Source organism: Nylanderia fulva, unplaced genomic scaffold (genome assembly GCF_048542155.1).
Source record: "Nylanderia fulva isolate GAGA-0341 unplaced genomic scaffold, ASM4854215v1 Scaffold10, whole genome shotgun sequence".
Lineage (NCBI taxonomy): Eukaryota > Metazoa > Arthropoda > Insecta > Hymenoptera > Formicidae > Nylanderia > Nylanderia fulva.
Window position 1 is genome coordinate 3,962,036 of NW_028189193.1, and position 27,842 is coordinate 3,989,877.

Below are 27,842 nucleotides of genomic sequence, written 5' to 3' on the forward strand. Positions count from 1 at the left end.
AAATTAATGAAAAATTGTATCACTAGAAAGATTTTTGTAATTTACATATCTTTTCTCATATATACAACACATAGGAAATTAAAAAGCTTGTTGAAAACAATCTAATTATAAAATATTAATTTTTTTTAATTAAAAAAAGAATATTGAAGCGTATCATGTCTAATTCATATTTCATGACCATTGGTCATCAAAGTGACGTTTCGAGTCTACATATGTTGAGTGATCTATGGCGTATGATGAAAACATTTCCCCACTTGCTCTTCACATGTTAGTATACACCTGTCATTATTCGAAGTAAACACGGTACAATAAGGTAGCGCCGCAAGTTGTCTGAGTTTTGTATTTTGCAACGCGAGATCGGTATCGATTCACTGCCAATTGTCGATTTTTCATCTCGTCCGACATCGTCCAAGTTGCCTTTCAAGATGGGAGTAATATTTCTGGAGCACATCGGTGGCAATCGTCTGTTCTCCTGCGCCTCCTGCGACACAAATCTCACCAACAGGTCACAACTCGTAAGCACACGCTTTACAGGCGCTACAGGACGTGCTTTCCTCTTCAACAAAGTCGTCAATCTCAATTACAGGTGCGTCCTTTTAATTATTTTCAGATCAAACTTTAATAACAAAATAATAGCTCCATCAAAATAACATACATTCTGTATTCATGCTCGACTTTCTGGCACATTTCATCAATACATATATATATATTTTTATAAATTGCATGCTTCCTTACTCAATCATAAAAGATACTTCAAAGAAAGAAAGAAAACTAGATGGAAAGATATATATGATTACAGATTAAAAAATGTGAATATTTATAGAATATCTGATCTCTTTAATTTATAATGTAATGTGCAGCGAAGTGCAGGATAGAGTGATGCTGACGGGTCGCCACATGGTTCGAGATGTCAGCTGTAAAAACTGTGACGCTAAGCTCGGATGGGTATATGAATTTGCAACAGATGAGCAGCAGCGATACAAAGAGGGTCGTGTTATACTAGAACGAGCTCTTGTCACAGAGAGCGATGGATTGAACGAGAATGTTTAATATTTAACACCAAGTAGTATTAAATAATATAAAAGAGTACATAGTTCTAATATGAGTAATTGTCTTTTTCAAATTGTTTAATTTTTTTATTTTCAATTGGAAGGGACTCTTGGTTAATATCCAACTTGTTCATACATGAATATTGGTGATGCTGTTGATTGTGATAGGACATCACTCAATATTTTGGTGTGTGAATATATGATTCCTATTTATAAGAAATGTTTTAGGATCTATATTTATTTCTATTATTTTTCAATTAAATTTTTATCTATAAATTTTATTCAAAATACTTTTATTTGCACAGATATGTTTATAAAAGAAATTAAGAAAGCGTGTGACTATACATATAAAATGTCTAAGTATATTTAATAACTATGTATTGATGAGTTCAATATAGATTTAAATGGTACAGCATATATGTAACTTTATTTATATTGTTCTAATAAATTCAAGAAGCAATAATGAGATAAAAGTTTGAAGTTGTGTCTTAATCATGATATTAATCGAGTAATTAAATGCTGTGTCGCCTAATATTGAATTTGGATATTTACAGCTGCAAATATGAACAGCATTTAAAGCTATAAAGTACTCATATTCATAATTTATTTTCCTTATTCGTAAATGCCAAAATAAATTTTTACAAATCTCGAATGTTGTAAGTGATACATGTACAAACTGAAGAAGCACATAAAACTTTCCATGACCGTGAAAGTCACATTTTTGGAGGAGTTTAAACACTTCCCAAATAAACAAAGGTCGCGTTCAATGTAAAGGAAAACGAGAATCGTTTACATTTGGACGATAAATTTAAGATACTGATAAAAACCGATAACAAATATATATGTATTATAGAATTATAATTTATACTGTAGAAAAACGAATAATGTATGCATAGAATAAAAATAAAAAAATATGCCTTAATCTCTTTAAAAGTATTTAATTAGCAAGAAGACAGACTGTGTATGATAAAAGAAAATATACGAAATATGTTAATAATAAATCATCCCTTTCGCGTGATTACATTTCAATTAACAACTATAATAATCAGCTAATTATTAGTTATCATATGTTTTCAATACAATTATACTCCGTCAATTTTCTTATCACTCGACTTTATTAAAATCTGTTGAGAGACAGTTCTATTTTAATCTACTCTTATCTGATTACGTTGCAAGAAATGTAAAGTTTTATCTTATACCATGTCTCATTTTTAAATAAGAAAATTTAGTACCAAAGATAATCAGAAGATATAATTGGACAAGACTATTCTAAATTTATTTTTCCTCTAATTCATCATATCATTTTTATTAATCGAGAAACGATTATTTTCAGATCATATTCCTGCCTATAATTATACATGCGTATATTTTATAATCATAGGATTATCCGCAGGATTTTTTCCAAGGGGTAGCACAGAAAATAAAAATTCATTAGTTCTTAATTTTCGTAAATTTAATTTTCATTTAATTTCGTTTTTTCAATACTAAATATACAAATAAATTCCATAAACAGTTTATTGAAAAGGAGAGCAAACGTTCTCTGCCCATGTTGAAAATAACATTCTTCATTAATTTGAAGATGAAAAACAATTCCGTGTATTCCAATTCCAAATTTATCACACCAAAAGGCAGATAATAAACAAGCTCGCGCTCGGGAGATTCAAATGACCCGCGCTGCAAGTACGCGTCGGCGCGTAAACCAATCAGCGCGCGCGAAGGTGGGCCGTCGACGCGTGGACCAATCAGCGCGCGCGCGAAGGTGCCGCGGCCCGAAGCGCCCCGAAGCGGCCCGAAGCGGAGTGGAAGTCGGGTCTGTCGGGTGCTGCTCTGGCAGTTGAGCACGTAGTCCAGTCCCACCGCATGGTGGACGGATGTTTCTCCCGATCGGGCAGCGAGGAAAGATGCTGTAAACCGTGCGAACTGGTCGTCGTCGTCGTCGTCGCCACGTCGGAGAGGAAGGAACGGAGAAGCGTCTCTCGTAAGTATCGCGCTTGGCGCTAATTCGCGAGAAAACGATCGCGCTTTACCTCTCGTAGACGAGAAGCGCTCGCGCAGGCGAGGACGGGAAAGGGGAGGAAGGACGAAAAGAGGCGACATCGGCGTTTATATTGTTTGTTTGCCTCGTCTTCGACGCGAACACTCTCCGGATCGTCCTTCCCTCCCAGGATTCTCGATTATTTCCCAAGTACGAAAATTTTGCTCCTTTTTTTTTCGGATTTTTTTCTCCTCATTTTCCTTGTTTTCGTGCGTATATACGTATTTCCGTCTCTCTCGCTACCGGTTTCTCGCTCCCTCTCCCTCATCGAGAAAACATATATATATATATATATATATGTGTGTGTGTATATAAAAAATATATATATATATGTATATATACACGGTGACGCGCAACGTTGACAAGGGCGATAATCTCCGATGCGGGAAGCCTCGGCGGATTTCCGTGGCTCTCGGGGCGGGAAAATCTCGGCGAGATTTCGGGGTTCTCAGTCCAGGGACGAAAAAATGCATCTTATCGCGCATCCTTCGTCTCTTCCGCTCTCTCCCCTTCTCTCTCTCTCTCTCTCTCTCTCTCCGCGTCGTTCCTCGTCTCGCGCGCGCAGCCCGATGCGATGCCATTGCACTGCACCGAACGAGTCGCAAGAGGAAAGGCTATAAATACACACGCATCGCGCACGGGGTAAACAAACTTGACCTCAGCGAAATTCTTATCGGCGGTACATGTATGTATACATTACTTACGTACGGAGGAGTTAGATCGCGAAATACGGGGGATGTCAATATTCGTAATATTTTGCTCCGAATTTTTTGAGGGACGATAGAGCGAGGGTGGAGGAAAATCTCTGGACCGGAAATCGGGAAGAGAAGCGGAGATGCGACGTAGAAACTTGATTGCGATCCTTTTTTGCGATATAAGTGAGTGCATTATTTATCCGCGATCGTCGAACGCGTGATATTTTTTCGGAATTATTTATCGGGGCAATTTCGCGAATTTTGAGACAATTGCGGAGATTGTTTTAATTTTTCTCACTGCATGTGCGCATCACGTTCGATCGTCTTCTAACGTGGTGTGCATGAGTGCAAACTGCATCCGTTTTTATTTAAGACATCGCCGTGAAACTTGAAACATTTAGACTACTATTTTAAAGTAATTTATATCTTTAGACCTTTTTTTATTTTATTAATTTTTTAAAATCCTACGTAGGGCAAAAAAGTTTGTATTAACGTATATGCAATTTAGAGAAGCAAACGTGAATAAAGTAATTAATTTTATAACAATTTGTTTTATTTTCATATATATTAACATTTAATTTTTCCGGAATTATTTATCGGGGCAATTTCGCGAATTTTGAGACAATTGCGGAGATTGTTTTAATTTTTCTCACTGCATGTGCGCATCACGTTCGATCGTCTTCTAACGTGGTGTGCATGAGTGCAAACTGCATCCGTTTTTATTTAAGACATCGCCGTGAAACTTGAAACATTTAGACTACTATTTTAAAGTAATTTACATCTTTAGACCTTTTTTTATTTTATTAATTTTTTAAAATCCTACGTAGGGCAATAAAGTTTGTATTAACGTATATGCAATTTAGAGAAGCAAACGTAAATAAAGTAATTAATTTTATAACAATTTGTTTTATTTTCATATATATTAACATTTAATTTTTCCAGAATTATTTATCGGGGCAATTTCGCGAATTTTGAGACAATTGCGGAGATTGTTTTAATTTTTCTCACTGCATGTGCGCGTCACGTTCGATCGTCTTCTAACGTGGTGTGCATGAGTGCAAACTGCATCCGTTTTTATTTAAGACATCGCCGTGAAACTTGAAACATTTAGACTACTATTTTAAAGTAATTTATATCTTTAGACCTTTTTTTATTTTATTAATTTTTTAAAATCCTACGTAGGGCAAAAAAGTTTGTATTAACGTATATGCAATTTAGAGAAGCAAACGTGAATAAAGTAATTAATTTTATAACAATTTGTTTCATTTTTATATATATTAACATTTAATTTTTCCGGAATTATTTATCGGGGCAATTTCGCGAATTTTGAGACAATTGCGGAGATTGTTTTAATTTTTCTCACTGCATGTGCGCGTCACGTTTGATCGTCTTCTAACGTGGTGTGCATGAGTGCAATCTGCATCGGTTTTTATTTAAGACATCGCCGTGAAACTTGAAACATTTAGACTACTATTTTAAAGTAATTTAAATCTTCAGACCTTTTTTTATTTTATTAATTTTTTAAAATCCTACGTAGGGCAATAAAGTTTGTATTAACGTATATGCAATTTAGAGAAGCAAACGTGAATAAAGTAATTAATTTTATAACAATTTGTTTCATTTTTATATATATTAACATTTAATTTTTCCGGAATTATTTATCGGGGCAATTTCGCGAATTTTGAGACAATTGCGGAGATTGTTTTAATTTTTCTCACTGCATGTGCGCGTCACGTTCGATGGTCTTCTAACGTGGTGTGTGCATGAGTGCAAACTGCATCCGTTTTTATTTAAGACATCGCCGTGAAACTTGAAACATTTAGACTACTATTTTAAAGTAATTTATGTCTTTAGACCTTTTTTTATTTTATTAATTTTTTAAAATCCTACGTAGAGCAATAAAGTTTGTATTAACGTATATGCAATTTAGAGAAGCAAACGTGAATAAAGTAATTAATTTTATAACAATTTTTTTCATTTTCAATAATTTTTAATTTTTTTAATACTTAAAAAGTATTGACATTTTTATAAAAACAATATATTGCTTTTTTTAAATTATTATTTTTTGAAATGACAATTTGTTTAAATCTTTTTGTGTGTGTACTGTTTGACAAAGGATTTTGATACAACTGTAAATAAATATAACGTATAAGACGGGCAACAAGAGCCAAATCGCGGATGACAATGCGTTATCCTAACGAAACTAAATAATTTTTCGTTAGAAATAAATACCGGTGCACAAGGCACCAAATTTTTACTTGGACACGGCCAAGATTTTAAATATGAAATAATCTCATATTTTGAGATTTAATTTCAATACCCCTTTAACCCCCCTACGGAAAATAAATAAATGAATGCAAGAGAAAAATATAGATCCGAAAATCGCTGAATCGGGAATCGAACCCGAGACCTTTCGCTTGCCGGGCGACTGCTCTTCCAGCTGAGCTATTCAGATCCTTTCGATTCTATACTTTTCTCTGTTATATATATTAATGTTGGTAAACAAATGTAAATAAATAATTTAATTGTTTGAAATTAGAATGTGAGAAAGATTTTTTTATCTGCTTCTTATATTTTCCTTAACAGAGAAGTGACACTTAGCAGCCATTTGGAGACTATCACCCGATATTTGGTAATTTAGGCTGTGTTTCGAGAATTTTTACGCAATCCAATATGAAGTCTAATGCTGCTTTTAATGAACAATTTGGCGAGTTTGTTCGTGTATTCTCTCAATGGAATGAATGCGAGCAAACTGTCGTTCTTTATGCACTGATGCGTCGCATACCCCATGTTCAGGCAAAGTTTCTTATACAAGCAATACAACACTTGCTGCTCTCTGTCACTGAATTGGATACAAAGGAAACAAATGCCAATAATCCAAGTAATTATAATGCTTACATTCTACATTTAGAAATAATAACATATGTGATTTAATAAAATGTGTACAATATATATCATATACATATACATATGTATATACATGTGTATATGTGTGTGCGACATGTGAATATTATACAATTTTTCTTTCTTATGTGTTCTCTATATAATAAATATTCTAGAATATTTTTATTCCATTTTTTCAGGTTACATCTCCGCATTGATGTCAGAGTCAACAGAAATTGCAGTTAAACAACTTTTGATGCATTTACCCTTATTAAAGCCTGGGAATACAGAGTGCAAACGATTCTACTTATTGGCAATACCAGATTTAGTGAGTCATTGTGTAAGCACGGGACAATTTATAGATCAAACACAGCAGCTCTTGAGCTACATTCTGATACATCCAGCTATAACTGGTCCCGATAGACGTTCTTTAACACAGTGGCTCAAACATTTGGAAGAACGTATTAGTAATCCACCATCTGTTACCGGTCTCGAAGATTATCCAAATACTCCAATCAAGTGAGTCAATCAGAAAAATAGTGTGATACTGAAAATGTTATCTTATCTCTAATGTATTTTTATCTTCTTCTATTATAAGATGGGAGAGTCTGTGGCAAAGGAATTCCAAGCAGCAGAGCTCTGATCAGAGCACTCTATTTATTACGCAAACGGCTCCCCCGTTTTTACAGTTTCATCACCCCCGTCAACGTCGTTCGAATAGCTTGACGCCACCGGTGCCGCCACCACAACAATTTGAAATCTTCGAGCGTTCTAATAACGCGAACAATTCATCTAAGCATAAGCCGCGTAGCTTTAGCGTCTCTGGAGATCACACCGGTAATTTTCAATTATATGGTTCTTGTACATATGAATTTACTTTTATCGACACTTTTAAAAGATTATCTTTATGTAGGCAATATTATCGGTTTGAGTCCACTGAGCCCACAGGATTCCTGTGCGAGTAGCGGTAGCGAGGGTCGTTTGGATGACGCTTCCAATCGTTCGATTGATAGTGGTATGAGAGGTACGAATTTAAAATCAATAATTTTAACCAAGGAGATGGTCGGAAGAAAATCCATTTTGTGTGCATAATTTTGCGTTTTATATTAATAAATTAGCTTGATAGAAAAAAATGATAAGAATTTTTCAGTTTTGTATTGATAATTGATTACATTTTTAAATTATGGTAATAATATAATATATATTAATATAAGATTTTATATATAGCAATATACAATATATACACATATATATAACACATTTCAGTAATAATATAAAACATATTATTTTTTTAATTACATTTTTGCAATCATCTCTGACGAGAATCACTTATATATAGACAAAAACATTTATTTTTAATTATTTTTTTCACTTTCAGATATACAATCATGGCTTAAATCATTACGCCTCCATAAGTACAGTTACTTGTTTATTAACATGAGTTACGAGGAGATGTTGCAATTGACGGAGGATCAATTGGCAGAGCAAGGAGTTACAAAGGGGGCTAGGCACAAGATGGCTGTCTCTATCGGTAAATTACAGCAACGGTACAGCACTCTCTTGAATCTGGAAACGAGTCTGATGTCACCTAATACTCGCGATGGCATGCAAACTACTTCGTTCTCACAAGGTCCATCTGTACTCATGAATGTGATTGACGAGCTCAAAGGAATCTTGACCACCCCTATGAAGCCGAGTCAAGAGAACGATCCGCAAGATATCCCTACACAGTTTATGAAAGTGCTTGGAAAATGTATGTACACAAAATTATTGCATTATAATTTTTTTATTACTAAAATTTCATTAGAGAGGTGATTAAAAAAGAAATTTTATTCTCGGTTTCTTTATTTTAGTGTGTAGTAGATTGCCTCTGGAGAGCGTAGAAGACAGTATTTTGTGCGCGTGCATAAACATCTTGGAAAAAGTATCGCAACACGACTGTTTTACTACATATCAAAAAGAGAAAGTGCAACAATGGCGCAGTAGACTCGGCAATCCGCGACCAACTCCAAAGTAAGACGAGATATACATTTTCAATAAGTGGTTCAACATATATTGTATAAACGTGTTGGGATAACTTTCGAAATTTTAGGTGGCAACACAATTACGGTTACAATAACAGGCGGTATGGCAATTCACAACAGCACAACAGGAAACCGAGTTTAAATTTGAATCACATTCACTCCAGCCATTCGCACAACAACCATTTTATAATGACTCAGCATAGAAATAGTATATCTTCGCCGTACTTGCAAAATAATCAGAATCAGAATATGAACATCTTGAATACGAACAACTTGCGTACGGTACATACGATCGAGAAAAGACCGAGCCTACAAGAGCCTACCAGCAGTTTGCAGGTGAAATAGAGTCTAGAATTTTTCTCAAAATCTTATTTCAATCAAGTTATATCTTATTTCCTTTCTCTATGAGAAGGTCAAATTTAAAAAACCACCTTTGCTCATAGAAGAAGCAGTTGCATTTTTATATAAATATATATTAACATATTTAATATATTATATTATTAACATATTATAATATATTAACATTTTATCAATATATTGACTATTTAATTTTGCAGCAATTACAAAAAACGTTGCAGCGTGCATACAGCGCGCCGCGGGACCGTTTCATGGGACAGTCCACCAACGGAACGAATGAAACGACAGAGCCGGAAATCGATTTTCGTCTGGAATCTCTGTGCTTAAGGATGACCGAGCAAGCACTCGACGGATCCAGCGAGGCCTAAACTTCTATATGCGCGTTCTTCTTTAAGGATTTAATGTAAGTCATATTTAGCGTAAGTCAAGTCACTTTTTCGGGTTTTTGACTCCGAAAATTTATTTCGAAAGAAATTCTGTTTGCCAAAACACATGAGCGGGCGAGACGATATTCGTGAGTCATTGTTTTAAAATGATACTTTAATGGGGGATTACATTTTTTTTTGTGTGCAAACACCTGCGTGTATACACACTTACGCTTTTAATATAGCCCTACCAAATGAAAAAAAAATGTCCGACATGTGCGACATTTTTGTGAGAGAGAAGTAAAGATAAGTCATTCTTCGAGAATCGAATGACACTTTTACACATACACATTACAAGAAAACGTTGCAGCGTGCATACATCGCGCTGCCATTACACATTACACATACATACTCATGTAAACCGTATTTTTTATCATATTTGATGCAATTGTACTATTTAATTGACAGAATTTGGCAAGCCAAATGCTATTAGAAAGATAGAGTCTTTCCTCGACTATTTGCTTCATCCATATATATAAATATATAAGAAGAAATATATATTGTATATATATACACGTATGATAATACATAAAATAATATTGCAAAACATCACGTGCTAATGTAATGTCATTTTTACATTTTCTTTTCTTTTCGCATTTTATATGATTTAAAACATAGAAAGAGACACAGAGGAGAGTGGAAAAATGACATTACATCAGCATGCAATGTTTTACAATATTATTTTTCATGTTATCCATTTTGAAAAATGGAATCTGATTTTAAGCGCCAGAGAATTTTGTAGAGCGTGATACGATTTATTTTAATAATTAGACTGATTTTAATTTTAATACTATATTACTATTACTATTATATTATGGTAATATTATATATTTTTATTATTATTATTAACATCACTATCACTATAATTAGCACTACTATTGCTCCTATTATTATTATTATTATTATTATTTTTATTATTAGCGCATGATACTATTACTGCTCTATTCCTATTACATCTATACTATCTCATCGCTATTATCAATCTTGTACTATTTTATCTATCGCTCTTATACTATACTCCGTCTAGAAAATGAGCATACTTAAAGAACTCGACACTCTGTCGCATAATTTAATCCGCGCATACTTTTAAAAACTTAATCTCAACTATATCGGAAAGCACGTATGGCGACGTGTATGCTTTGTAGTTTGCGCACAGATCTCGTGATTCTCTTTTCGTTACGGATTTCATCCCGTTTCCTTCTTTTTTCTTGTTTTTATAAAGTAATAGGCTATTATAAAAATGCGAATAAATATACAATAACGGAATATTAAGGGCCTTACGTGGAAGGGAACGAGCGAATGATACATAAGAGACGTAGAAATTTGATATTATAATAAAGTAGCAGTGAAATTTGAGGGGGAAGGGGTAGACTGATACGCTATACACCGTGGCGCGACATCGAAATCTGTGGCTTTAAATTATAAGCATACATCGTATTTAATCTATTTAGCATGTTGACGTAGCGTCGCGAGTAATATAGCATAATATTTTTTCGTGCAGAAAAAAATTTAAATTTATTAAATTGTGTAATGTTAGTGAGCGATCATTATGTGAAGTAAGAAAAAAATAATGAAAGACTGAATAATTCACGCGCCACGATCCGTTTCGGTTTAGAGTCCTTGGATGCTTTCATTATCCTTCTGTTCGTGCGGATCTCGTGTGCGCGTGAATAGAATAATTGGAAGACTGCGGATGGAAAACTTGTCAAATCATTAACAATTAATCGCAAGCGAGCGAAAGAAATAAGAAAAAAAGAGAGAACGAATATCGAAGTTTGAGAAAATTAGTTAATTAGTATATATTATATAGCGATTATTATAATAATTATATTCTGCTAGGATAATACATGTAAGACACCGCGCGATGATTTCTCGAATCCATGAGTATCCTGCTAAGAATTTATGTAATTTATAGTAATAACCGTACACACAGGACGAATACCTATACTTAATCATTATTTCGTTTTACACACGTAATTATATTTTTTAAATCTATCAGCGGCAATAGCAGCACCACCAAAACTATCCGATCAGTTATATTTATATACAATACATATATACATATATCTATATGATATATATCGCGAAACTCTACTAATTCCAAGAGAGAAATGATCAAAAGCTAGTCAAATAAGTTTTTAATTTCTACCAGTTATATAGTTAATTAATTGTACATTAAATCTACGTACACGCATATTGCCAGGATTCATATAGAGACATCATAAACACACACATATAGATATTTACACGCAATAAATAAAGCGATCATTTTCATACACATATATACATTTACATGGTTTTACACGCAATAAATAAAGCGATTCGAGCGTAAAATGTATGCGAAAAAGCTCAAAAAGACTGCTCTTAAGCGAATCAGGAATTTCATTCAGCGTAGAATTATTACTTATAAAAAAATTTCATCTATAGTCAAAGCGCAGCATCTAATCTCCAACTGATAAAGGCAGGACCTGAATAAAAAAGGATGCAAAGAGATTTTATCCGCGAAACTTATGCATATAAGATAATAGGATAGATAAAGGAAAAAATGAAAAGGCAAAAAAAAAAAGAAAGACGATCCTGCTGAGGGTCGGAGCCGCCGCTACGTTAATTTTTTGCTAATCGATCATTAATCTATCATTGTTGTTTGTCGTAAGCTTACGTGGCATAACGTAATAATGTGTACTTAGTATTTACACACGAGATCAAGTTGTCAAGATCGCTGGACACCTGTCTTGCTCAAAATTAACTATCGGCGGCGACTGTTTCGTAGCTTTCGAAGGCGCGATGCGCGTGAACGAACGATAACGAACAGATAAGCAAATTTTCATTAGAAAACGTGATTTTAATAGCAAATTGGAAAATCACAAGAAGCTCTGAACATGAATATTCCGAGCAAATAAGACAAAGAAAGCGTTTTTTTTGATAAAACGAGTGTTGATATCCAGTGCAAAATGCAAATTCTATTTTGTGCAAGAGTAAAAATAAGTTACTGAAGTAGATATTGTTAAAAAAAAGTGAAAAAAAATGTTCTCTACTTGTATAATCGGTGCTTATTTATAAAATTATTTCACGTTGCACATAACACGATCTGTGTACGTATGATTCTGTTAATGAGCAAATAATGGAAAACGCATTTTTCTTGCAATTTTCCAGTTCGCAATTACGTAGGCACGTGTGTGCACATTTTATTCTTTGTTTGACTCGTTACATTCACATCGAGTTTCTCTGGTCATCCTTAAAGTCTGGATGGTGGTAAAATGTTCCACGTATATCTGCGTTCTGTTATCCGCTCGTTGACCTCGGTTCAGGATAGACAAAAATAGACGATATTAAAAATAGACGATATGGGACGAAAGTTCGCGGGATGTCCTTTGGCCGGATACTTGCATTATATATATATCTGAGAATCTGCGCAATCAATTGTAGTAGTAGTAGTTTTTCCAAGAGTGATTTTCTTGATCGAGAGTTAACGTTGACGATGCGAGTTTCCGGCTGAAAACGTCTGTACACGACGACCCAGATAGCAAAATGGTAAATTAGAGGATCCGGTGCGGTAAAAAACATAATAAAACCGGAGCGTGTTGTAGCGACTGATTTGCTTTAAGAAAAAGCGCAACGCGCCAGACGCTTTTTCTTTTCTTGTATAACGCGCGAGAGGAGAACTTCGCGTTCTCCTCTTCGCCGTGAAATACTAGTGTTCACACGTTTTGCCGCAGCTTCTCCGGATAATACTAGATAAGCTGTAATAAGATCCTCCGAATTTTTCGTCTGAGATGATTGCTAACCCTCTGGGATACTACCCTTAGTCATATAAGTAAGCTGGGCAACTTGTAAAAAATGCAATTTTTGTACTGTTATAAAAAAAAAAAGGTTAAATAGATGAGGGTACACTGACGTTGTAGCGTGAAAAAACATTTTTCAATAAAAGATTTTTCATACGCATGTGCATTGTCTACTGCAATTAATACTGATGTATACTTGTGTGTACTAATTGCATGTATATGCACAGGTGAAAACTGATCCAAAACATTAGCGTTTATTCTACCATCATTATAGAGACATTATGTCAATAGTTTTTTAATTTTAATATGTTAATATTTTAAGAATAATCAATTCTTTATTTCGCAGCATTTTTTTTTTTCACCAATATTCTCTTCTACATCAGGATGCGAAGATGGGCTGGTATTGAATACGTAGGTACACTCGATCGAGTTCTATTTAATATCTATTTAACATAAGACAAATATTCGATTATTTCTTGCATAATTACGTTCAGTTGAAGATGTAATTATCACTTGTCGTCGTGTTCTAAATATCTCTTATTCAGATTATTTATTTCTTATCATGAGGTAACTTTTTGTAGGAATGAAAGAGCCGTTGATTGATTTTGTAGTTCTCTAAACAGCATTTATTTTCTCCTTCTGTTACATTCTTTTTGAAGTCGCGCCCCATTCGAAGACGTCGTGCACAGTTTTAACGGTGAAAGATAATAGTAAACGTCGATACAATATTATCGTTCCGTGTGTAATATATAAATATTTAGACCTGTACCCCGGCGACCCAACACGCGTTCGCCGAATATCTAGAATCGTGTGATTTTTGTTCGATCGACTTGCATCATTCTTTCCTCTTTCTTTTGCTCACCATCTCCAACGGAATGGCTACGTATACGCAGGGATTTAATATATTAATATGCATCTTCTTACACGCAAATATTGATACGAGGTTGTTAAAATATCGGATACGACTACAAAAAAAAAGATCCATCCTCTTGATACAATCAATTTTCTCCTCTCTCTAGAATGAATTGCATCGGCACTAGCTGTGCAAAAATGAACACAGAAACTCGGAAGTGACAGAAACGTTTCAAAGTCTTGCTAATCCTTTGTTTCTTTGAATTTTCATTTCATTGATTTAAAAGTAATTAACGCTGACGTTAATTGAGAGATTTCCCAACTCTTTCCATCTTTAAGAACTCTAGTTATAATTAGAGTTCAATTATGACGATACAATCATTGGTTGGCTCGAGTCACGTGCTTCTTTGTTGTTCGTACCAAATATTCCAAGAACCTCTTTCGTTTTCGCTATACATTCACGCGTCTCGTCTAATGTACGAGAGAAAGTGGCTACAAAATAATAATAAATACTTACGAGCTACCTAACGACTATTCTTAAGTTTCAAATGCAAAGGATCTCGATCGCATCATACAATTATTTAAATAGACAATATCCACATACTTCTTAAATCTAGATCGTAATTCTATATATATATATATATATATATATATATATATATATATATATATATATATATATATATAATGCGTGTGTATATATATGTATTCAATATAATATAAACATCAATTTATCTCACGCTTCCTCTCCTCAAGCATACATACATACACACATGCACGCGCAAAAATTCCTACTTTTTTATCTATACATGTATTTACATAGAGATCGACGACACGCGTTTTGCTCTATCTACCTTGAAGATAAATCGATATTGTGTTGATGCGCTTGCGAAGAAGTCGATGAATTTCCAAGACAACGTAGATTGTATGTGGCGAGAAAGACTGGTTAATCTAATATTAAATAGATAACATTTTTCTTCTTTTATTACAGATACTACATATCGAAGTTGCGAGATACAACTTTGATATAACTCTACGTATCGTCCGTTTAGGCGAACTTATCTATCTTATCGCTTTGACTTAAAGACAAAATTGCATCCAGCCGCAATTTTTTTTATTTTATACTTTCTGTTCCTCTAAATCTCTCTCTAGTTGTGTTTAAGAGGTCTACAAAAATTTCTATTCAACTGACGCCAGAAGAACAACTCTTACTTTGTCTAAATGTGGTAACGAGTTTTGTGTATTCAACATTGTGTATTGGTGTTTAATATATATATATATATGTTACGTGTTTTTATATAGATGCTGCCAAAAAGAGATAATTAATAGAAGGTGAAAAACGTGAAGAAAACTCTCATAAAAATGTTTATTATAGCCGATTCTCAACTTGATGGTTTGAATCGAAAATTCTGTATTGTCTGTATCGTTTATATTATGTTTATAATTTTATTAATCAATAATATATATATTCTTTTGTTTTTAAAGCGAAACATTTCTTTCTGTAAAAGTAAATTTTCGTGAAAAGCACTGCTTTTGATTTAATGGCACTTGCAGCCTTTTCCATTTTCTCTCCTGTTATTAATGAAGCTCGACAATATTTTTTTAAAGTAATTCATAATTTTTTTTATCACGACAGTGATAAAGCACAATCGGAAGAAATAAAAAATGTGAATAGTTAGTTCTTCAGAAGAATGTACCATATATATGAAACCTGACATTTATGAGTAACGTGAGTTTTAGATACTCTTTTCTTTTATCTCCACCGGAATAAAATCGGAAATGTATATCTTTGCTGCTCAGAATTCCTTGTAGCTACATTTTAAATAAAAGAATCAGGGATGTGTTTCATACTCTTAGTACACTTAAATTAATCAATTACACTTAAGAAATAATGTCACAGTTAATAGCGTTACAGCAATATATATATATATTCTACTTTCGTTTGTCTATGTATGTACAAAGCCCTTATACAATAATCGTAAAGGAAAAAATTACAACTTCACACACAGTAATCATTCGTTCTGTGCCCACGAGCATCGATATTCGCGATTCGTATAAATAAATACACGAGGAACACACGTCGATATCGGACTAATGTTACTAAATCCTGACTATTTGCGGAATCATTTTATCGATCGACAGCATTAGTAAATAATCATGTTATTTAGTAGTAAGTATCGCATTTGCAGCAGTCTTCTCCGCTCAATTCGGAAAAAAAGATCGAGAACCTTTAATCAGAACGTTATAAAACGGCTCCGCAAATCTTTCATTCTCGACGCGACTCTTTCCTTTTTTTTTTTTGCAATATCCTCTTTGGTCTCGTACATTCAAATAAGAATTATTAATAATAATAACATAATGCGACATGAAGATTTCTACCTGTCATGTTTCCGTCATTTTTCGTAGCACGCTTGGCGGCTAAATAACCGGTTTCGAGAGTACCTTATTCTATTTGAGGACCGACTAATACGTAGTATGGCATTACAGAAAAAAAATATACACTCGTTCGACGTATTTAAATCGAATACGCTAATAATACTAGGTCTCATGCAACATCAGTGTGTAACATCTCGTGCTTGACGACCGTAAAATTCGTTCCTTTCTTTCTCTTGTTTTTACACTAATTTTAATCACTTCGCTATAATTATAAGGACTACGATTCCGTATTTATATCTTACATTTAACGTCAGATCTGCTCGTTTGATTCTGAGATTTTATTTGTCACGTACGAAAATCATCGCGCATTTGATTGGTATCTCAGACTTGGAGAATCAGAAATTAGCGCTAAATGTACAGAGTATAAATAAGATTTTTTTTTCTACACCACGAGAGTTTCGTCTATCCTTACGTTAAATCGATCCATTATTGGCAGTATAGAAAAAAAAAAGAAGTTCGCCAGATCAATAGAACGCACGAACGTTGTGACACCACAAAACCGTGTGAACTGTGCATATATATCTCTTTTTTCCTCTTTAGCGCAATCAGTATCGCGAGAGTGTATTGTACAAGATTTTTCAGACATTGGTGTAAGCTCAATTCTCTAATCTGCATATTCGAGTCTTTATATATTTCTTTAGCGTTCTACATATATAATTATTGTTATATATTTATTATTAACGTTTTCCTCTATCGATAGATGCTTGTTTGTGTTTTCTCTCTTTTTTTTAGAAGCGCCTTGTACATACGTTGAATGAATCTATATTATCTCGTTTATGGAAAATGACGCATGATTTGTTCGTTTCAATAAACTGCATATAGCGTGTTAAATAATTTACTCTGAAATATTATATATCACATATTAGCGTCACGCGATTTTTCAATCAAGTATCATTTTTAATTCCTTGATTATCAACATCGGCCACATATTCTTATATCACTTCCAACGTTATACTTTGTCAGCCGGATTTCTAACTATAGATTATATTTTGGATACCGTAAAAGTGTATATATATATATATATATATATATATATATATATATATTTATATATATATAATATGAATAGACGAATACATATGATCTCTACGTATAAACTCTTCAGATACAACATTCTTCGACAAACACCGGAAACTTGCGAGTGTCGACATTGCGGCGTTTGTACAATTAGCTTTTTTTTTTTTTAAATCTTATGTTTCATAGAGAACGAGAGAAGAAAATTACACTTTGAGGAAAGATAAAACCCCGCTGCGTAATCATATTTGTCTGGATGACAAGACGATATTCCCGAGTATCCATTATCGACTGTATTATTCAAAGGTGCTTTCAAAGGTCGATATGATTGTCATCCAGCGTAAGACACTAATACCTGGCTAAACATCTTTGTTTTAATCGTAGATAGTGCAATTCACGATGTACGTATTGATTATGGCTCAATATAAAATCTTAGAGGTGTCTGTTAACTTTACTTGAATCGACGAAGTAAAGAATAGAATTAAATTTGAACAAGATAGGATCACACATGATATATGTTGATCATACATTACGGAAATGGAAATTGAAGTTTATTACAAAATACCTAATCGACTTAAAAGAATTTCATTGCATGAGCAGAAATAATTTTGTGCCATAGAGAAAAGTCTTAGAACTCTTTGTGTTCAAGAAATCGTCAACAAGATAATCTTCTGGATAATGAAATTCGAATTTGCAAATAATTATGCAAATGTATATATATATATAACAGTAATATAAATTAATTAGTAAAAAATAGAATTTCACTGTATATTAATATTCCTTCCTAATTATAAATGTATTTTAAAATAACATAAAATTGTATTATTTTTTGTTATCGAATATCATTTTTCCTTTATATAATAGATAAAAAAACAAGAATTAACTATAGGATCATAAGCTTGCTTGTGTTTAAAAAACAAATACACGGAAATACATCTATATCACTATTTTGTTCAATTTTCTTAAGTATTTATCATCTAGGTGTAAAATTCCACCCTTTTACTCGCGACTGATGCACTCCCGACTTCCTTTTGAAGATGATACCAGTTTTCCTACGAGACACAGCGGAAACGAGAGAGTTCAGATGCAGACTAAACTCTTCTATTCAGTAACAGCGCTTCTTCTTTTGAACGCGCGCGAGACAGTCGTCGAGGTTCGAAGAAACAGCTTGAAGAAGGATGTCGGTTCACTCCCTCGGCTTCCTCAACCAGCTCCTCCGGCCGAGACTGGCGACACTCATCGAACTGGCAGTGCTCGTGACGCTCGTTAACGAGTTAAGGCTTACCGAATGTTAATCCTGCAACATGTGCACGAAGCTAATCGGAAACATGCCTCGTCGTTCAGGCGCACGTTCCAGAGCGCCTTCCATCCAATTGTCATCGTCGGTCTGTTCGTTCGTCACGATGATGACCTCGCCCTCGCGAAATGACAGCTCGTCCTCGTTGTCGGCCACGCAGTCGTACAGGGCTCGACAGCGTCGAAGACCCGTCAAGGTCGATGACGTCGGCTATATAGGGGACAAAAATCGTAGAATGAGAAATAGATCGAGTGTCCTAATTAACGTGCGCGTTTCTCAGTTATCTCGCAGAAGCAAGCATACTTTTGTCGCTTGTCTCTTTTGTCGTAGGACGACAAGCGCGCAAGAATACTTGTTCTTCAGAGAATATTGGAAATTCTAAGAATTGCAAGGACGCTGTAAAATTATTTTTTATGAATAAAATTAATTTTCTAATTTATTTTTTTTTAGAATTAAAACAAGTAAATTAATAGCGCAAAATTAAATAAACTGTACTGTAATAAATAATAGTATAAATATACGTATTTTAATATAGATGTACAAAGTATAATTTTGATGTAGATTTCTATGATATTTTTAATATAGTATACGTGGAATATAAAAAAAAGTTCTAGAATTTCCAATATGAAACATCGAGCTCATGCTAGTTATACGATTTTTAATATTCGAGTAGCTTATTAGAGTAAGAGTTTTAAAGGGGACATATCACGAAGAAGTAATATAACGGATGCATTCAATTATTTGCCAAACCATTCGGGGAAATCCATGCGAGAATCAGTACATTTACAGTTATATTTCACATTTAAACGACTTCCTAAATATATAAATTGTAAATCAAGAGTCGTGAAAAGAGAATATAATTTTTTTATTAAGAAAGTCACATGTAGATTAAATCGAATCAGACAGGACTGATATAATCAGTCGAGAAAAAAATGTAGATGTTAATTCGCACACAATGCAACGCATTTTATGTTGTCAACAGTCAGAAGGCAATATACAGAGTTATTTATAGTTCTTGTGAAAGAGAAAGATTCATATCACTGTTATGATCGAGTAGTATCTTAACCGATAAGGAATATCTCCAGCTGGCGACAAGGTCGAAATACAATTATCACGCGGAAATAACACACCCGAAGCCTTGACGTTATACAAATGATGATACGAACTGATCATGCAAAACAGTGCTACACTTGAAAATATCATCCGCAGATATAGAGCAATCTATCAAAATGATACAGCATTTATAAATTTTATCGTCAATTATTGCGACGAGATACGATTGCATATTTTTTTCTTTCAAGATTACGTCTCCAAAAACAGGTAATTTCAAGTGTAACATGCTGGGTAATGTGGGATGGCTGATGTTTACCAGATTCAGATTTAGGAGCAAAGATGAAGGCTCCTCGGCGTAGCTCTCTAGCCTGGACCGGTCCCTTCGCTGTACCAACAATGGTTAATGACAAACCATAAAGCACACTGATCTTAAAATTCATGCATTCACTGATATTCACACACCGTAAACGGATAGACAGATATTTTACATCAGATCTGAACGAATTGTTTAATTCGCAATAAAAACACTGCAATTTTGTCTCGAAAACTATTCGGCGAAATATTTTAAAACTTGATTTTGACGTGTAAAAATTAATTTAATTATTAATTATTTATTAGTGCTTTATTTTTGGGACGTTACTTTTTGCAAAGAATATGCAATGATTATTTATATATGATTTGATATGGAATGAAAATGAGTGAAATGACTGGAATAATAAAATGATAATTCTTCTCTAAGTTATTACGCGCGTTAGATAAGTTTTTCAATTATCACACGTTTACAATTAATATAAAAGGTCAATTATTTATATGTGACATTGTAAATATGAATAACGGATAAGGATCAATGCGTGTGTGACGTATGGTTAGTTCTACAGTATGCGAAATACTCAAGCCTGCACGAGTGAAAACTACACTACGGAGGAAACAACCTGGTTAGTTATACCTTCCCCTACTGCATTAGTATAAACTTCGATTAAACGGCAACCATCCGGTATGTGTGCAAACAGGTAAGGTGTGAGATAGTGCGATAGTTGTATAATGTTCATATTAAACACTTGTCAGGAAATATATATATATATATAGATGTAATATCAATTTTAACATATAATTTTTTTGTCTGGCAGCCTAATTCGAAGATAAAAAGGAGTGGGGAAATCGCAGAGAGAGAGCGAGGGCTTTACATATTGTATAAATCTTTCTATAGAAATATTTTAATGAATTTTATATGCATCAAAATCTATGCTTTCGAGAAATTTGGACTTGTCAAATTTGATGTGCATTCGCTGACCAGAGATCTTATATGCATTATATAATTATTTAAGATTATATCTTTTTCTCTAGGATCTGTCTATAAATATCTTGCATTTATGCCTGTAGTTTTGTGCAGAGATCAATATACAAAGCACTCGCATATCTCGAGTCTCCTCTAGAACGATGTATATAAATCTTAAAATCCTAAATAAATTTCACGAATTCAGAAGAAAACGCAATCTTATATTTATCAAGCAAAAACCTATTCTGTGTATAAAAATATCTTTCCCTCCTTTAAAATTGCGAAACTCCTATTCGAGAAAATTAATTCAAATATAATTTACCTTTCGCGGTGGCGGAATCGGGTTGCCTAGACCATGATCTGAGCACATGGAACTCAGGGATTCGCTGCTCCGTCCGTTGCTGAGTCTGGACGTGACACCGGACGGCGCTGGAGGCGGTGGATTTCGTGGTCTCTGCAACGTCGAGCTGTTCACCTTGTCCATACCTATTCGCAGGAAGAGAGAAGCGTGTCGATATGATAATCGTAACGTCAGCAAGCTTCGCCTGCGAGATTGATCTATCTTAATGTACCGTGTCCGGTCGACGAGTCGCCGCTCGGTGATCTCTTATGATGTTGGCTATTTAGTGTGTTCAACGTATGCGGTAGAGTGTGTAAAGTGTGGCCGGCTAAAATTGGCTCGCTGGTCGTACGACTGTGCGTCGACGTGGACAAGGGTAGCGTACCGTAGTGCGACGACGTAGCGGCATTTCCGGTGGACGGCGGCGGCGGCGGCGCTATCCGTTTCTTCAGCGAGCCGTGGATGTTCAGCGAGATGTCCGGCGCCATGGGAGTGGGAACTGCCCGAAAATAGTGGCATAATCAATATTGTATAAAGTTAACTACACGTACATTCAGTAAAGAAAACACTATTCCACTTGCTTCATTAATATATAAAATATTAATGAACTACAACATATGAAAGAAACAACCAATTGCACCGAAAGCCAAAATCGTATGTATTTGCTACGGGGTCCTTTGCTGAATTTAAAGAGAAGCAGGAATTACGTTCGATTCCTATTGAGCAGTCGATTGTATATTATCTCTGTTGAATTCAGTGATTATTCAATAATATGGCTTTATCATACATCGTATAAAATATTAAGAATATGTCTAGCTTACCAGCTACAGGCTTTCTCGCCTGTGGAGGTGGCGGTGGAGGCATTTGTTGGCGATTCGTCGAGGCGCTCGGAGAGGATCCGCTTTGTAAACTATCGCAGGTGCTGCTCCGACTGCGTAATGTCACCGGGGAATCACCAGTTCCACCGCCTCCGGCGTATGACGGTGGTCTGCTACGTGACTTCTTTTCAGGTGTCAGGCATCCGTTCTGCAAGAGGAACATTTGCGACTATGAATATATATATATATATATATATAGATAAATACAAATTATAGAATGCGATGTCGATTTATTCCGTTTCAAGTTAATGTTACTCACTCTGTCTTCTATTATCGTTTCGTCATCGGAAAAGTCCGTAGAACCTTCATCGTGAGAGAGATTCCAGTCAATGTTTACATTGTCAAACAGTGTCTTTTGCCTCTGGAGAGCGTGACTGAGCTGAAAGTAATTCGTCGATTTCTTATTTTTCGATTAAACACCATTAGTTTTAAGCGTCTTTTAATTAATCAAAGATTATAGAAAATTGGAAGGAAACTATATCTAGATCAAGATTAATGTTAAGTATATTGAAAAATATTTATTTCGCTAAATTACCAATTCTTTGCAAGTGTGGTGTCCCATTTCTTGTGCAATGTCCAACGGAGTCTTGTCCTGTTTGTTCCGATGCGAGGGATCCGCGCCAGCTCGCAGAAGCAGCTTCATCGCTTCCGCTCTGTCGTGTCGCGCGGAAAGATGCAACGCCGTTTCCCCGTCGATAGTCGCCCTATCGATGCCGCCGCTAGGCATGTTTTGCACCAGGAAGTCGACGATGTGGAGACTGCTGCCCATCTCGCGTAGAATGGCCAAGTGTAACGCCGTTTCGCCTATGTCCTAATCGAAGTAGATACATATTTTTATAGCACATTACGTAAAATAAGATAATTTATAATTCGATTTATTTATAATATATATTTATAATTAATATTTATATTTAATATATTTATAATATATTAATATTATTTATAATTTTTAATTATTTTTTTGATTAATTAATTTATATTTTTTAACACCATATAAATTATTTTCTAAATCTAAAGAAAAATTATCGGCACTAGAACTAATTTTATCGCTATTGTTTGTTTTTATAACCATGAAAGCATTTCTCTTAATCATCCTCTCGGATATAGCTCTACGAAAAGTCTCGTTAATGTCCTCACCGATGTTGGCAACGGCGCAGCCAGATCCACGTTTTCCGCGTAGACTTGCAGAAGTTGTTGCAGATCACGGTTATTAACAGCATGCTCCAAATCGGAAAGTAGATCGCGCTCGTCCGCGCATGTGTTCATCACATATCTCTTGTCCACGTATTTGGCGCGTATAAACTCGTACCGCTCCTCCCTGAAGAAGCAAGAAAGTAAACATGATAAATGCGACCGAGAAGGAATACGCGTTGTGAGAGCATTATAAGTTTGCTCACATCGTCGACGTCGGCGACGGCTTGAGATTGTGACGTAACGTCGCCTCCATCACCTCGTTGAACGCCTGATTGGTCATATGTCGGGCGAGCAACAGTTGAGCGGTGCCGACGTTATCCAGCGTCAAGGATTGTATTCGCGATATGTGCACGCCCAAGTCTCGGTGGATGCCGCTGCACTCTATGCACACTATTATGCCGAAGTTCGTCGACAGCCACGTGGCGTCTGAAAAGGAGACAATTGTCGTTCGACAACACAAAACGCATTCGCGAGAGGGAGAGAGAGAGAGAGAACTGGAGCGTTGGCGAAGTTGCCGCTTTGTCGTGCGGAAACATTCGCGACAATGCCCCTCCTCCCATGGTGAGCGAACCGAAGAGAACATTCATGCCATGAAATGACGGAGAAGTTCTTCCGGCGATAGAAAAGCTTTATAATTCCATAATATAATCTGATAGAAATATCATGCGTATTACGTTTGAAGGCAATAATTGTTCTAATATAATTACAATAAAAGATTTCCATGAATAATTATCGATTAGAAATGAATTTGCAGCTTCATGACGCGTCAGTTTGAGGAAGAAAAACGCCTGAGGCACGCGCCAAGAATAACGGAACGGACTTGGCACGCGTTAGAGAAAGGCCAGCCGGCCGCAAACAATCCACGACATTCGAAGTTACCGTTCTGCGAGGAGCAATCGCAGCATTGATCGTTTCCGGGTAATCGCATAACGCATCGTATGACGGCCTGCTGCAGCTCGACGAGGCTGGGATTGCCGCTGCCGGCCTCCGCCTTGCCACTCGCGTCGAACGCCCTCAACAGGGCTCGTTCCTTGCAATTCACCAGGACCGACATCCACGCACGCTGGTCTGCCTCATCCTCCGCTTGAAAGTGGTACGTTCTATTGTCTGAAATCGAGACAACGACGACAATGACAGCATTATATCGCACTGTGAGGCGCGGGAGAGACTATGCAGAGACTTACAGCTGATGAGATCGAAGCCTCGTTTGTCGTCCGGCACCAATTTGATTTGGCAGGTCAATAGGTTCACCCTGGTGGGTGGCTTGTTCTCGTCCGCGTGGCAGATATCGAGGTAGCCCTCCGCCTGCACGGCGCATCGTCGCTTCTGCCAGACTCGCCTCATCTTGCCCTCGCTCTTCTTCAGCAGGTGGCCGGAACGCGTGACGCCGTGCTGCTTGTCACCCTGCAGCTGATGCAGCGAGTAACCGGCGTTCGCGTTCGCGTTCAACTGTGAAACGGAAACGTTACCTAAGTCGTAAACGTTGCCTAAGTTCTGCGGACGACATATGACATATGATGACGTATCGGTCGTTTGCTGCAACAGTGACGTAACCCGAAAGTCGCGATTTCTCAGGAGACAAGATTTAATAATAGTACATGTAGGAAGTGTACTAATAACTCAAAAAGAGTGAGTTTTTTAGTCATGTTACTGTTGCAGCAAATGAGCAATGTATGACATAAATAAATAAAGAAATAATTTACAAAGTTTTGAGATACAAAAATCTCTTAATTAAAAATATCAGCAAAGTTTTAGTGTTTATATTTATATTAAATAGGCTGAAGTAAACACAATGAATAAGACGTCTGAGGAAGAAGCGATATATATGTGGATGAAGCGAAATAAATGATTTACAAAATTTTGAAATACAAGAGATGATACAAAAATGTCTTAATGAAAAATATCAGCAAAGTCTTAGTGTTTAATTTTATATTAAATAAGTCAAAATACACACAATGAATAAGACGACTGAAGAGGAATGAGTACCGTGAAACGAAAGTGAAGAAATAACGGTACCAATTAAAGACCATTAAATCTACTCCTACAATCGCGCGCTTTCCGTGATGAATTAATGTCAGAATGAAACTTGGCTCTCGTCGATGTTACCTCCTTGTCACATCCGGAACTCCTAAGAAGACTCCTGAGTTCCGTTAACCGTCTCCTTTCTTCGTCCTGCGTTTGCCTGATTTTTTGCAGCTTCACGCTGAGATCGGCTACGTACGAGCCGAAGTGTTCGATGGTCTTCAAACCATCCTGAAAATAACTAAAATCCCAAAGGTAAATCTCAGAAAATTGAATTTCGATCGAGTGCTTTAAATTCCAAAAATAAACATTTCTAAGAGATAAATGTTATTTGTGATAATAATTTAAAGTTAATTGAATATTATAATGAAATCCTGAAATAATTAATTCAATAATCGAAGGATTAATCGCGGTTACACTCACTTTGTTTGCGCGTGATAATATTCGACTAGATGCTGCAACAGCTCGATGCCCTTCTTCGTTTTGATCTCATTCACTTTGATCAGATACTGCAAACAAACAGAGAGCAATGATTGACACAGTTCGTGCCTTCCTCAAATACGCTTTTATCGAGCGTATCGTAAAAGCAATCTGCAAGTTATCACCACTCCTTTAATCTAAGGGTCTTCGTAAAGACTGCTTGATTGAGCTCCACCCAGTTTTACGACGAATAAATTTCAACACTGAATATTCTGTTAACCAGAGACTTCAAATTTCAATACCTTCTGTGTAAATAACTATTTATATATAATTAAGTATTTAGTTCTCTCTAAAAACTTATTACTTTTAATCGTATATAAATTTGGAGTAATTCTATTAATTATTATCTCGACTTTTAAAAGAAAAAAAATAGAATAAATTTTACTAAATTTACTTTTATATATATGCAAACGAGAGGAAATTATTAAAAAATAATACAACGTAGATATGAAATCTAAACCCTTACTATTTTAATTGTATATAACTCGGAGTAATTTTATTAATATCTCAATATTTTTAAGAGAGAATATACATTTTTTATATATGTATATTTTATGATGTATTATTTTTCTATGATTTCCAGACGTAAAATGTAGACGACAGTTGTTTGACATCTTGCCTAGACTGTCGAATAAAAAATGTATAACTGCATAGACAGCGCTGTCGAGAATGTAAAATGTAAATTAAGTTCTCAAGTTAGAAGATATACATTTTTCAGCCCCGATACACAAGACGGTATCCAAACAACCGGATTTCGATGCACGCGCATCGAATATACATGTACATATATGTACTATATGCGTACATATATAGACGCTTCTTCGTCGAGAGTCTAGATTTCATTTTTATTGTTATCACCGAAAAATAGCGCCAAGAGGATCCTCTTAATTTAAGATGATATTCTTAATTTATTCTTATTTTCAGAAAAAATATACTAAAAATTAAAGAAATTTCTTAAATTAATTATATATTTTATTGAGATAGATATTAATATTTTTTAGTGTGGTGAATATTAATCAGAGAAACTCTTATAAAATTCTTTCAGAACCATATTGTTGCATAATTACCATGAATTTTAGGGTAAATTCTAAGAGAAAATTCTCTCTATGTATAAACGCAATAATTAATTAATATTTATAATTATATAAATATTATATATATATATATATATATATATATATATAATTTAAATATTGTATATATTTATATAATTTAGAATTAAAATCCTCTTGGCGCTAAGAATACATTTTTTTTCGGTGATTAGATCTTTGTCTGCACCACTTGCCTCGCACATTTGCAACTGAAACAACCGTCTCTCTTTCTCCATCTCGTCAGCGATTTCGGCAGGTGTGACTTCCGTACGAATCAGACCGGCCTCTTTTGCGTGCTGCTTCTTCTCCTTTTCGATTTTCGCATATTTGGCCTCGTAGTCCTTCCAGGCCTTATCGAAGGGCCTCTTCAGATCCCCTTTCACGCCCCTTAAGTCACCTTTCAGCACCGAGTCCAGCGGAAACATAACGATGTTGTTGATGTTTTGCATCTGAAATCACAAGATCGATGGTTCATGAATATTCATCGTAGACAGTGTAATATATTCTGTTCTTCATTAATTCAATAAACTATCATGAATGATATAGATCCAAGTCATAAGAAATCTTGGAGTAACCAAGAAAGAGGGATTCCTCAAGTACTAATTTTTTATCAATCTATTTATTGATGTACTTATTAATTGAAAAGTTTTCGTATATAG

The 27,842-nt window shown here is 35.1% G+C and overlaps 3 protein-coding genes across 6 annotated transcripts in view; 2 read left to right on the plus strand and 1 right to left on the minus strand.

Annotated features, from left to right (window-relative positions):
- The first annotated feature begins 209 nt into the window (after positions 1 to 209).
- On the plus strand, positions 210 to 1,971 carry Yippee (yippee zinc finger protein). Its single transcript, XM_029304128.2, has 2 exons — positions 210 to 586; positions 861 to 1,971. Exons 1-2 carry the CDS (start codon positions 426 to 428, stop codon positions 1,048 to 1,050), a joined length of 351 nt encoding a protein of 116 aa, XP_029159961.1. The 5' UTR covers positions 210 to 425; the 3' UTR covers positions 1,051 to 1,971.
- An 894-nt stretch (positions 1,972 to 2,865) lies between these two features.
- smg (sterile alpha motif domain containing protein 4 smaug) lies at positions 2,866 to 13,410 on the plus strand. Its single transcript, XM_029304034.2, has 9 exons — positions 2,866 to 3,027; positions 6,366 to 6,660; positions 6,863 to 7,181; positions 7,261 to 7,499; positions 7,576 to 7,686; positions 8,041 to 8,415; positions 8,516 to 8,675; positions 8,755 to 9,022; positions 9,244 to 13,410. The coding sequence occupies exons 2-9, from the start codon at positions 6,453 to 6,455 to the stop codon at positions 9,409 to 9,411; spliced, it is 1,848 nt and encodes a 615-aa protein (XP_029159867.1). The 5' UTR covers positions 2,866 to 3,027; positions 6,366 to 6,452; the 3' UTR covers positions 9,412 to 13,410.
- A 439-nt stretch (positions 13,411 to 13,849) lies between these two features.
- The window catches only part of Asap (ArfGAP domain of ASAP), a 61,396-nt gene continuing 47,403 nt past the window's right edge, over positions 13,850 to 27,842 (minus strand). The window contains exons 4-17 of one of the 4 annotated variants that reach the window (XM_029304075.2): positions 27,378 to 27,632; positions 26,036 to 26,121; positions 25,697 to 25,853; positions 24,775 to 25,039; positions 24,470 to 24,697; positions 23,794 to 24,016; positions 23,534 to 23,714; positions 22,932 to 23,207; positions 22,656 to 22,775; positions 22,340 to 22,544; positions 21,751 to 22,017; positions 21,501 to 21,664; positions 20,219 to 20,287; positions 13,850 to 19,059 (exon numbers count right to left, since the gene is read on the minus strand). In XM_029304075.2, the coding sequence (XP_029159908.1) occupies positions 18,844 to 19,059; positions 20,219 to 20,287; positions 21,501 to 21,664; positions 21,751 to 22,017; positions 22,340 to 22,544; positions 22,656 to 22,775; positions 22,932 to 23,207; positions 23,534 to 23,714; positions 23,794 to 24,016; positions 24,470 to 24,697; positions 24,775 to 25,039; positions 25,697 to 25,853; positions 26,036 to 26,121; positions 27,378 to 27,632 (2,712 nt within the window). In that variant the 3' untranslated portion in view covers positions 13,850 to 18,843. Of the gene's footprint in view, positions 20,288 to 21,500; positions 21,665 to 21,750; positions 22,018 to 22,339; positions 22,545 to 22,655; positions 22,776 to 22,931; positions 23,208 to 23,533; positions 23,715 to 23,793; positions 24,017 to 24,469; positions 24,698 to 24,774; positions 25,040 to 25,696; positions 25,854 to 26,035; positions 26,122 to 27,377; positions 27,633 to 27,842 lie in introns of all 4 variants that reach the window. The other 3 variants (XM_029304076.2, XM_029304078.2, XM_029304074.2) reach the window with 3 other exon arrangements.

Excerpts from the sequence above, each read along its gene's own strand:
- Yippee (XM_029304128.2), top strand. The coding sequence starts at position 426 with ATGGGAGTAATATTTCTGGAGCACATCGGTGGCAATCGTCTGTTCTCC. Across the intron at positions 587-860 it reads GTCGTCAATCTCAATTACAG|CGAAGTGCAGGATAGAGTGA; the intron begins GTGCGTCCTTTT and ends TGTAATGTGCAG.
- smg (XM_029304034.2), top strand. The coding sequence starts at position 6,453 with ATGAAGTCTAATGCTGCTTTTAATGAACAATTTGGCGAGTTTGTTCGT. Across the intron at positions 7,182-7,260 it reads TATCCAAATACTCCAATCAA|ATGGGAGAGTCTGTGGCAAA; the intron begins GTGAGTCAATCA and ends TTCTATTATAAG. Across the intron at positions 9,023-9,243 it reads AGCCTACCAGCAGTTTGCAG|CAATTACAAAAAACGTTGCA; the intron begins GTGAAATAGAGT and ends TTAATTTTGCAG.